General features: G+C 33.5%; 1 protein-coding gene across 1 annotated transcript; it reads right to left on the reverse strand.

The window, feature by feature from the left end:
• Positions 1-748: 748 nt before the first annotated feature.
• LOC108557668 lies at positions 749-8916 on the reverse strand (the record flags this gene model as incomplete). The annotated part of the gene is made up of 4 exons (XM_017914283.1): positions 8504-8916; positions 6611-6847; positions 1268-1485; positions 749-983 (listed from the first exon to the last, which is right to left on the reverse strand). Coding segments are annotated over exons 3-4 (355 nt in total), but the record flags the coding sequence as incomplete, so codon positions are not given.
• Positions 8917-12264: the final 3348 nt, after the last annotated feature.

The following is a 12264-nucleotide window of genomic DNA, read 5'->3' on the forward strand; positions in this document are numbered from 1 at the left end:
AATTTGTCACAGACAAACTGCCAGGAAGACGACGTTTCAACCTACGTTCAACATTTAATTCCCTCTACTCAGATTTTGAAACTAGTTTGAGGATGTTTTGACTATGGTAATACCACCGTGGATAATTAACCATATGGTGACATAGAAGAAACGAATGTCATAATACAAGAGACTGAACTAAGTACAAATGAAGAACTTAAGGTTCAGTTTAAAAACGGATATCAGCAATATCAGAAATTTTTAATTTCCTTTCCATCGTCATACTTAGTGAAACAGACTGGACATCATTAGCCGAGGAATTTAAGATTAAACCTTACAAAATTGACGCCAAATGTTGATAATTTATTATTAAAGCATCAGGTTCATCCTTCTCACTAAAAACATTTACTTATTGCTTAGTTTATTTTATGTTACGTATATTTTATATAACAGATACAAAATTTTATTTTTACTACTTTTAATTTATGTATAAAACTTAACATGCGTTTTTACTTTAAATTTTTAACTTAACTTCACTACAGTTAGAAATTTACAAAATATCAATATCAGGTAACCGAAAAATATGGCGACACAAAAAAGTTTGGGAAACTCTGATTTAAACCTTGCTCTTCAATTATTAACATGTTTTAAAAAAAAATAATTTCCTACGTTATGTTTTTTGATTGTTTGTAATTATTTATATACTTACGATTGGAAAGTGTAAAAATAAAATGTTTAGATCAATTGAAATGTTGCAATTGAAATATACCTGATGGTTTATCGATGACGGATTGCGTTCCGAATTTTCTGGTGATCTCTAGGGCGAACATGCCGAAGGACAGGAGCATGCCGTGCCCTAGGATGTGGACGAGGACGCAGGCGACAAGTACTACCCAACCCCATCCTCCTTCGGGGTAGTAATGCTGCTTGAGGGTCAGCAGTTGCCGTAAATCAGCGACGAGACGGGCCGCCCTGCTTGCAGGCGCATCATCCGCCCCGGAACCCTACAAAACCAATCCATCCATCCTCCGATTCGAACACATTTACGACCGATCCACGCATCCCCCGCACTTATAACCACCATCATCTCTACCATCACAATCATAATCTTGGCCTTAGAACAGCAAATTCAATTTACAAAACTTTATTCCCTTTCTTATAAATATTAATTAATTTCATTCAATTAACTATAATTTAATTGTTGTCAAATGTATTTTATAACTAAAGACATTCCAAATAAATAAATTGATGATGGTTGTAAGTGTTGGATCTAGTATTAAAGACGAACCCCATAGAAACTTCCTAAACCGGAGTCGTGGTGTGAGAGCTGAGGCAAAGATCTGGACCTGGACAGGCCTTGTCTGCGCGTTCTTTCGTCGCTCGAAAGCTCCTCATCGGTCGTCGCCATTTGGACAAAACTATCCTCTCCTCATTATCTCGCACTCTCTTTAGATCCACAATACCAAAACTTGATCCTCCTTACATCTCTTTTCACGACTCGAAACTCTCCAAAAAAAAAAAAGAACCTAAAGACGTGCACAACAATCCAGATATTTGTACCATCCACCCCCTTGTCGAACCAGTATGCTAATTACAGCGTGTTACGTGCCTGATTACTCCCGAGATCATTACAGACGAACGCTCGTTATTACCGTTCCGGATACAAATGCTGCCGATGTTAAGGATAAGACCCGGCAGACTCCTGCTGCACTTCTCTCCTCTTTTCGCAGCCTCTCCTGCCGGGATCACCAACTCTTTAATTACTTATCCTCGTATTGCGCCAATTCCATTAACGAAATTTAACCGGCTCACATACAAATCTAATCCGGGCCGAAACTCTCGTACACTTCATTTTTATTGTATGCATTTTACAAAACTGCTGCAATGATTACTACATCACATTTTGTTGTAGTTACATTTATGTTACACTCTATTATAGTTAAATCCTCTTGATGTGGATATAAAAATGTACAAAATTTTGTTAAACTATTGTTTTTGATGAAATAAAACGGCCGGAATGAATCCACTGGAGCAAACTGAAAGGACCGAATACTCTTTTTTTTTCTCTCGTCTTCCGTTCCATTTCCGGCCGACTTTCCATTACGTTGTTTATAACGCATAAAAAAAGCTTTGCATAATTCGACGATATTTTCACCCTCCTCCTGTGTACATGTGTGTGTTTGAGAGCGTTTCTATTTGTGTGTATAAATACATATATCCATTATATATGTATATGTGATTTTCTCCCCCTTTTTCTGTTCCGACTCATTTTCCTCCTTCAACCCGCTAGCATGTTGTCGCGGAAATCCGCTACGAGTCGAGCGCTGCAAGTGTTTTATGGTCTTCTACATTCGTTCCGAAAATTCCATATTATACATTTTTTGGCCATACTAACATATTATGGATGCCCTCATCCTATTTCCTTCATCCCCCCCCCCNNGACGGCGACGATCCCCACATATACACAAACTTGCCTTTATCACCCTTTCATGAACTTCGTGACTCCGAACACCAGCTTGTATCCATGGCGTAATCAGAAAATTCAACAATCAGTTGTTTACTTCTTCTTTTCTTCAATATTTTTTCTTTGGTTTCCTGCAAAAGCTAACTTCATTCGGGCCATTGATTTCCAATTGGACGTCATTGAGTTTTAAAGTAAGTTAGGTCATTGCGTTTTACAACCGTTACTGGATATATCAATAATAACCTAAAGTTAGAGCAACATCTTTGAATGAAACTTGCATCCCCATGATTTCACAAAACTTTCAAATTTATTCCTATAATTGTAAACATCAGTAAATTGTATACAATTACAATTTACCTACGGCATCCAGCTCTGGGGATCTGCCTGTAACACCAGTATCGATATAATACAGAGATTCCAGTCGAAAACGCTGAGGAAAATCACCAATGCTCCATGGTTCATCACAAACGAGGACATCCATAAGCAAGCTAACATCAGTTTCGTCAAGGAAGAAATAGGAAAGGCTAGAGAATCACCCAAACCAACTGGCTATGGAGCTGATGCATACTGCAGAGCATCGTTGAAGATTGAAGAGATTCAAACCACAAGATCTACCAAACCGATTTTAAATATTGACTATTAATGTGTGCAAGTGCATAAAAAATTAACATATATGTGAAGTGGGGTTGCTGGATCTTCACTTCATTAATTATTATTACAGTGTCCTTTTTAACTTACTTTAAGACATTCATAAGGCTAGTTATCGATGTAAGATGATAGATTGCTTTAAAAATAATAAAAAATAAATACAATTGAACTATCAATTCTTTCTAAACTGTATACAAGTTCTGTTTAGACTGGAATTGATGTAGTGTATAGATCCAGAAACAGCAACAAGCGATGCAGCAAGTAAAACCAACTTCCAGACTCTGTGTTTCAATTCCGAATAGTGGTCTCCAAGGGAACAGTTTAAGCCGTAATTTGTTTCGTCGTCGCGAAGGAATGAAGGAAACTTCGTTAAACTCGGTTTTCGGATGAAGTTTTCATACTTCTAATTGCGAAAAATTGATTCGAACCAGTTTTCGTCAGACAATGATAATAATAAACAATCATATCTGTTGCAGGAATCCTTTCAACGTAACGAAGCATGACACTGCGCAAAGTAATTTATTTAAAGAGAACTGCGCGTCTCCCGCAAATGGAAAGCGATTGAAATTGATCGCATGTTTTTGTTACTTAATCAGATTAAGATTTTTCATTGGAAAAATTGCTCGGGATTAATTAACTGTGTCTCCCATTCCCATTCCCAGTCCGGTCTGGTCTGGTCTGACTTTGACACGGACGAGACGAGGCCGGAGACTCGGAAAAAACGAGATGAGAGAAATGAAGAGAAGGAAAGAGAGAGAGATCAGGGCAGGCCGACGGGAAAGAAGCGGGAAAAAATCGAACAATTCAGATACCTTTAAACGTTTCCATGGAAACGGAATTGTTTAGCCGTGTTTGGGAGCGACGGGTTCGGTTTTTCTCCACGTGCAATCCGAGCCGCGTGTCTTATTAGGTGTACATTAAGTTCCATCGCGAACTCCACACTTCATTCTTTCATCCTATCCTATCCACACTCTCTTATTCTCTCCTCTTCCATCAGCTCCATCATCCATTCTTTCATCCATTCAATAATACTCCGTTAAAATACTACGTCCTTCACCCTCCCTACACCTCTCCTCAGGAATGTCATCCAACACCTACTTGAAACTTTTTACATAATACACAATTTTATTTTGAACCTATCAAATAATAGTAAATTTTGAACGTTGATAGATTATCAATTTTTTGTAAAGAGTATTGTAATACCGCGTTTCTTCCACGCCATTACTTGCTCACAGTATCATCGCCGATGGAAAGAAACCTCCTTCGTATCAGAACTCTTTATAAATCATTCTTTTCTCCTTTAACCCGAAGTAATTAGAATTATCTGGAAGCGAGAGTTCTTAGTTCTCAACGCTAATGATTCGCATCTCGGATTCTTTGTTTCACATCTGATGGATGATGATGATGGAAGGGTGGGCCTCCTCTATCCATACATACATTCATCCAACGAACGAACGGACAAATCGCGTTATAAGACGTTCCGTTTCGTATCCATTCATCTCGACACAATCTCGTGGCCGAATCAGCTCCACCACCACCCGTTTCTTCTCCTGTTAATATATATCCTTTCATACTTCTTCTGCTCCTTTCTTGAAACCAGTCGTGATTTATGAGATGAGATAATGCAAGGCCAGAATGACAACCGGAGAAGTACACACACAAAAAATAATACTGTACATGCGAAGAGTTGAGCATGTACGAAAAATAAATGAAACGAAATATTCAGAAACCCACGGTGACCTTCTTCTTATGCTCGAAAAGCTTATCCTTATTGCATAACGATTAACCCGAAGCTTGGCATAACTGGATAACTCTTAATCCCAATTAATTTGCATCCGTTTTGGCCGCAGGCCAAATGAGTTTTGCAATAAATTATTTAGAGAAAAAAAATAAAACGGCAAAAATCAAGTCTTTCTTTCGTTGTGGAAAGATAAATCGCGCGGCTTTCAATGATAAATAGTTGCATATAACTCGCCTCATAAATGGAATGCAATCAATGGTACGCGATTATTTATTTCGTATCTCCGTCCCTTTCTTGTGCACGAACTGAATCGATCTTTTATCCTGCCTTCAGCTGGCAGAATGAATGCGTGTTAAATTGAATGTTGATTGCCGCAATTGGCGAAAAGAGATGGAAAAATTGAGCAGGACGAAATAACAACAAAAAAAAGGACGAGGCTCTAATAAATGCAACGCGATTAATCATTTTCGTTTCGTGTCTTATCTTGTGGGTCGTTGCGGGATTAAACTCGATTTATTATGTTATTAAACGCGATTTGCAATTGAATTTCATTAAGATTTTGCAAAAGTAAGGCGTTCGCTCGATCAATTTCACGAAGGGGGAAAAAAGCGTTATCAAAAAGTAAAAAAATTAATACAATTTCAACATTAAGCTTATCGAGAAGCCCACGTCCTGCGGTAAATGTTACAGTTGCATTTTCCTGTCCACATTAAATCATTTATAATTAAGCATTTCAATTGCGACAACTTCGGATTTGCAATTATCGAGTTTATACAGCGAAATCGTTAAGAATGTTGTAACTTGTAGACTTGCCAAAACTAATTTGTCAATCATTATGTAATGAAACAATTATTGGATTTTCATTAATAAATTAAATACAATTTAATTTATAATTCCAATATGTTATTACATTAAAATATTCAAGTTTTTTTTGTAAATAATTTTGATATTTCTCGCCAGAAAAAGATCTATAAATACGAGTCACAAATTCCTCATCTTCAAAAAAAGAAAGCACAAACACATCAATTCAAATGACTGAAAACAAAAATTAGAATCTAATCAATCAAACGCAAACGAAACACAATTCGTTAAGTGGAAAGATCAAAAGCGCGAAAGATGAATTGAAAGAAAAAACTGCAATAATTTTCCAAAGGAATTCCTGCAGCCGCAAATAGATAAATTGTCCTCTCCTTATTTACTTATATAAGTTGTTTATTTTTTCCGCTCGATTAATTTGTACGTGTCCAGCAATAATTCGTAGGCTGAAGGATCGTTCGTCATGCGATCCTTTCAACTCGCCACGAAGCGTTTATTTTAACATCTGCAATTTTTTTTGGATACAGTCGAGAGTTAAAAGTAAATCTCGTCGCAGGATTAAGAAATTTCATCTTCCTGCATTTCGCGTGCCAATAATTCAATTAAAGCCTTTGTTTCGTAACACTTTTCCGTGTTTTTCCCTTAATTCCTTCCGGTCTTTGCTAGAATCGTGTTTTTTTTTTCGGAAATGCGAGTTTCTTTTAGCGAAGTCAGCATTATATTTCTTCTCCACGAGATTATTACATCATAGCAGCAAACCCGGAGGAGTTTCTATGCGCGTCCCTTCGGCGGCGACGGCTAATCCTGCAGCGCCAATTGAATCCAGTCTAAGTAACAATTCATTTGTGCGCGTTATGCAACAATTAGTTACGTAACAGGAGGCATCGATAAATCCGTCTAGACGCACGTAATCGCAAGGTTCTTGAAAGGGGTGGTTTACATATGGTTTTCGAATGACTTACGACTCTCCTGCTTTGAATCAAGAGCAAGTGTTGATCTGCATCCTCGTCTTTATTTTACTGTCGAACGCAGCAGGAATAATCCTAATAAAAGGATGTGCGAATTTCTCGTCTTTGTGTAAGTATGAATAATACGAACTCGAAACTAATTAATGAGTAATGGAATTATTCTATTTTTGTTGTTGGTCCATTTCTTCGGATGAGGCTATTAATCGTAGAGTTCGCTGCTTCTATTCACTTCTACATGGAAAGAGATAGATCAGAACAAAAAAGAGAATAAGACGAAGAGAAGTTGGTGTAATTTGAATAATTCAACACGAAATTCGTAAATATAAACTCAGGACTTCTACATTACAGCGATTTGATTGAGTTATTAATGATTCAAATTTGAAATTTATTTCAAGCAAAGTCCATAAATTTTTGAACAAATCAAAGTCATTAATATTTAAGTTAGTTTTCAAATCAAAGAAAAAATAATAATATTATTTTATTGCTAAAGAAAAACGTTTAGTTTTATATATTTCATTATAGAATTGATACATAATTTTTGAATAATTTCACCTGCTCTAATTTTGTTATTCACATAAAATCATGTTCGTAAATTCAAGAACTCTAGTTTATGTAAATTTTACAAAAAAAATATATTTACATGTAAAATCAATGTATTTCTTATATAAATTTAACAATTTTGATATGGAAAACTATAAAAATTAAAATAACATAAATTTAAGATGTTTCTTTCTTTTATTTTACAACTTTATAAAAAAATTTATGATATAAATACTTTGATTTGAAAAGTATAATATTGCAATTATGCAATTATATAAATTCTATGTGAATATATTAATTTAATTGATACAAAAATTTCGGAATTAATTTATAAATTTTCGAACAAATCAAACTTGTTAATATTTAAGTTAGTTTTTTAATTCAAATAATAAATAATAATATTGTTTTATTGCTAGAGAAAAACGTTTAGTTTTATGTATTTCATTATAGAATTAATACATAATTTTTGAATAATTTCATCTGCTCTAATTTTGTTATTCACATAAAATCATGTTCGTAAATTCAAGAACTCTAGTTTATGTAAATTTTACAAAAAAAAATATATTTACATATAAAATCAATGTATTTCTTATATAAATTTAACAATTTTGATATGGAAAACTGTAAAAAACATAATAACATAAATTTAAGATATTTCTTTCTTTTCTTTACAACTTTTTAAGAATATTTATGATATAAATACTTTGATTTGAAAAGTGTTTATTAATATTACAATTATGCAATTACATAAACTCTATGTGAATATATTAATTTAATTGATACATAAATTTCAGAATTAATTTATATGATGAATTAGTGTGAATAATTTTAATAAAAAAAATACTTTATGATGTTATTAAAGACATAATTTTAATGTTTTGTTTCTTAATAATTTATTTAATTAATTTTATTAACTTCAAAAATAATTAAAAAAGCACTTTCACTTCAAATTATGGAGAAGTTAATAATAAATGAGACTTTTTTTTTGAAATTTTCCAAATTATATTAAATTAATTTTCAAAAAATGTCTTGCTTTATAATAATCAACTGACTAAAGCAATTTATCACAAATTGTACTTAGAAAACAAAAAAGAGCGAAAAGTTGTTTAACTTCTTTAGTAGCAGCAAATGAGTTGAAGCAGAAATTTTAAGAAAAAAAAAACCTGCAATCGAATTAAGCCGAAATTTTCAAATTACACTAAAAGCTTTCTTCGGTCCTTTCCCATCCCATTCCATCATCGGACTTCAACCCAACCCATCAACCGGACGCTAATAACTCACTCAGTCGCTTAATATGCCTTCGCTCTATCCTGTTTGAAGCAATTACAATAGATTTATCTAATCTACCTTTTGGATGGAATCAATGATTTATACCGATTAGGGGTTTTGTTAGGTGGTGGATGGATTGGAATATACAAAAAAAGAGTAGTGTTTCACTGATTTTTTTTTTGATATCTTCTTCCCGCTTTCGAGTTCACTTCCGGACTATATAAACCACGTGGTACAAGTGCGTAAATCAGAGCACATTCGTGCTGCGTGTGTTTCGCGAAGAGATCGATGGCCCCGATGGTTGTCGTGGTTGTTTGGTGGTGCTGAGAGGAGCAGATATTGGTGGAAGACCCGCGCGGAAGTCGTTCCAAGACTGGCTTCGCTCTCCACTCTATCTATCTGCACTGGTTTGCTTCGGCTCGGTTTGTCTGCGATCGGCGAGGCCTAAAACCCATCCATGCTCTCTGCCCATGCCCTCTTCTGATCCGAGCGACGACGCGCAACCTATTCTTTCTTACTACCATTTACTTCTTCTCCTCCACCTCCATCGACAAACCTCTTCGGATGTAAACAGAATCCGGAATGCTGCGACCGTCAAATTCGACCAATCGTAAACTTCGATTATCCAACGCAGTCGTCATAATCTATCAGTTACACCTATCTAAACTATCTCATAACGCGTTCCATTGTTTCAAAGACCTTGCATCATACAAAATACTGCTGCTTCAACCTGTCTTCCAACACAAATTGTAAACCAAATAATACATATTAGTCAAAATTCAATCTAAAGTTTCCATTAATAATCTATTAAGCAACCAAGTCTTAATTAATGGCACTCGACAATACCATAAAAATCAATTTAAACGATATCCGGTTGAATTAGAAATTTACATATTAAATTGGATGCAGTGTAATGAAGAACGTAATGCTTAACTTTCTATTGCAGAATATTGTCTAATATTTTCAGTTTTCTCTTTTATAGATTGGATAATTTATTATACATTCTTAGCTTATGATTTAATAACAGTATTTTTAATGTCAGTTTATATCAAAGAGCATTAATGAAAAATAAATCATGTATTAGAAATAATTACATTGCACATCTGCAAATTTAATAATAAATCATTGGTAGTAATAGAAAGAGTAATGAATATTTAGATAATTATTATAATGCAATTATTGATAATCAATCAATTTCATTATATCAAACTTTTTCATTGCAAAATTGTGTAAAGTAAGAAACTAATAATTTGTTATGTAAATAGGTTAAACAGAGCGAAATATATTTAAATAATTAAATGTGCATTTAAATTTATAAATAAATTGTTTACAAGAAAATTAAGAACAAGTTAGCTTTGTTTGTAAACAAATTTAAAGTAATCTTAGATAAGTTGTTGTTATTGGCAACCAATGTAAACGAATATATGGTAAGAACATTTGTTTAACATTATCATTTTAGGATAAATAAGTTGTAATTTGTAGTAATGAATAATGTAGAGATGATGATGATGAAGCAAAAAGTGAGTATTGTTCCAATTTTGTAGGAAGCACTCATCGGCTTCAAATAAACCCAAACTTTTTCATTGCAAAATTGTGTAAATTGGTTATACAAAGCGAAATATATTTAAATAATTAAATATGCATTTAAATTCATAAATAAATTTTTTACAAGAAAATTAAGAATAAGTTAGCTTTGTTTGTAAACAAATTTAAAGTAATCTTAGATAAGTTGTTGTTATTGGCAACCAATGTAAACGAATATATGGTAAGAACATTTGTTATACATTGTCATTTTAGGATAAATAAGTTGTAATTTGTAGTAATGAAGAGATGATGATGAAGCAAAAAGTGAGTATTGTTCCAATTTTGTAGGAAGCACTCATCGGCTTCAAATAAACCCAAACTTTTTCATTTCAAAATTGTGTAAAGTAATAAATTAATAATTTATTATGTAACTAGGTTATACAAAGCGAAATATATTTAATTAATTAAATGTGCATTTAAATTCATAAATAAATTGTTTACAAGAAAATTAAGAATAAGTTAGCTTTGTTTGTAAACAAATTTAAAGTAATCTTAGATAAGTTGTTGTTATTGGCAACCAATGTAAACGAATATATGGTAAGAACATTTGTTTAACATTATCATTTTAGGATAAATAAGTTGTAATTTGTAGTAATGAATAATGTAGAGATGATGATGAAGCAAAAAGTGAGTATTGTTCCAATTTTGTAGGAAGCACTCATCGGCTTCAAATAAACCCAATAAAACAATGATTCCGGGTTGTTAATATGAAAATTGGACTGCGGTTTTGCGGAGTTGCAATATCAAAGTTGGAGTGGCTTAGCGGCACTAAAGGCACATAAATAGGTACGTCGTTGGGATTAGTGCATGTGTGTTCACTTATAGGGCAGATATAGAGGAAGCAGAGCAGAGAGCGAGAGAGATCCTAATTATATGTAAATTGGAGAGTGCAGAGAGTACAGAACATAAAAGTGATATTTACCGACGTCATAAACAATATTTAAAGGCTCGACTCCTTTTTGGATGCATCTCCAAACAATAAAATCCACACCGGATTGCATCCGTATCTTTCATCTTACCATAAATACTTCCTCGGACCGCATTATAAATGCGCTCACATTTCATGCTTCTTGATTAGTCTATTTGGGTTTACTACCAGAAAATGGTCTTGTGCACATCATCCCTGACAGAATTTAGTGCCGCACACGTGAACTAAACCGTTGCCCCCACGTAATACCTCTAAATTTGCATGCCTTAAGCCCCCCCTCGCACTTAATTTAGAACTTGATGAATAAAGAGCGAAACGTATTTTTAGTTGTGCATTGCGATTTGTATCGTGCCATAATTTTCTGCAAGTTTAAAACTGTTTCTATACTTTATAACCGACATTCCTGCAGTTCCCATAAACATCTTCACATACTTTTTGCTCGTGATGCGAAGAAATCCAAATGAACTAATGAAAAACAGGCGCCAGTGTCTTCATATATTAATGATTTTCTCAGATACTATAATAAATAGAATGGATCCAAAAGATGCATATGAAAGTTGGTTATTTGGGGAATGCAACGTGCGCCTACTTATTGCTATGGTTTCATTTCCTGGCCTGTAAATTTTATATTGCTCTTGTTTCATCCATTTCACTGTAATATAAAAAAGTTGCATATTAATGCCAGTAAATTATATTTATGTATTCTAGAATACCAATACAATTCATACATAATTAATAAAAAGTATTAATTGGATTAGGATTAAATTGTTTACATTTGATAACTTATAGTAGATGTACTGAGTAACCCACAATGTCGGTAGTTAGCAAATTAGAAAGCTTATAGATTTGTATTTAATTTGCGTATTCTATGGTAATCGATTAATTTAAAAAAACTGAAGGTATTGCAGAAAATTGAAAAAAAAATGTTAAATAAATGGTTATATATGCTTTTTCGAACGTTCTAATTTCAATTTTTCAAATTTGAACGCGTATTACAGCAATATGGAGAAGAGCACAGAAATGTATCTATACTTGCTGGATTTCCCAAACATTCAGCTTTCATATGCATCTTTTCGATTCATTCTATTATTATAGTTTTCGAGAAAATCAATGAAATGTGAAAACACGCTTTTTCGAGCATTTTCTTAACTTTGAAATCGAATTACAGCCAAACGTCTTTATTATAGTCGAGTAAATACAATGAAATCTAATTTCACATTTTTCAACTTTGAACGCGTATTACAGCAATATGGATAAGAGCACAGGAATGTATCTATACTTGCTGGATTCCCCAAACATTCAGCTTCAATCATATATTGGATTCATT

This window comes from Nicrophorus vespilloides, unplaced genomic scaffold (assembly GCF_001412225.1).
Source record: "Nicrophorus vespilloides isolate i.1.1-1 unplaced genomic scaffold, Nicve_v1.0, whole genome shotgun sequence".
NCBI lineage: Eukaryota > Metazoa > Arthropoda > Insecta > Coleoptera > Silphidae > Nicrophorus > Nicrophorus vespilloides.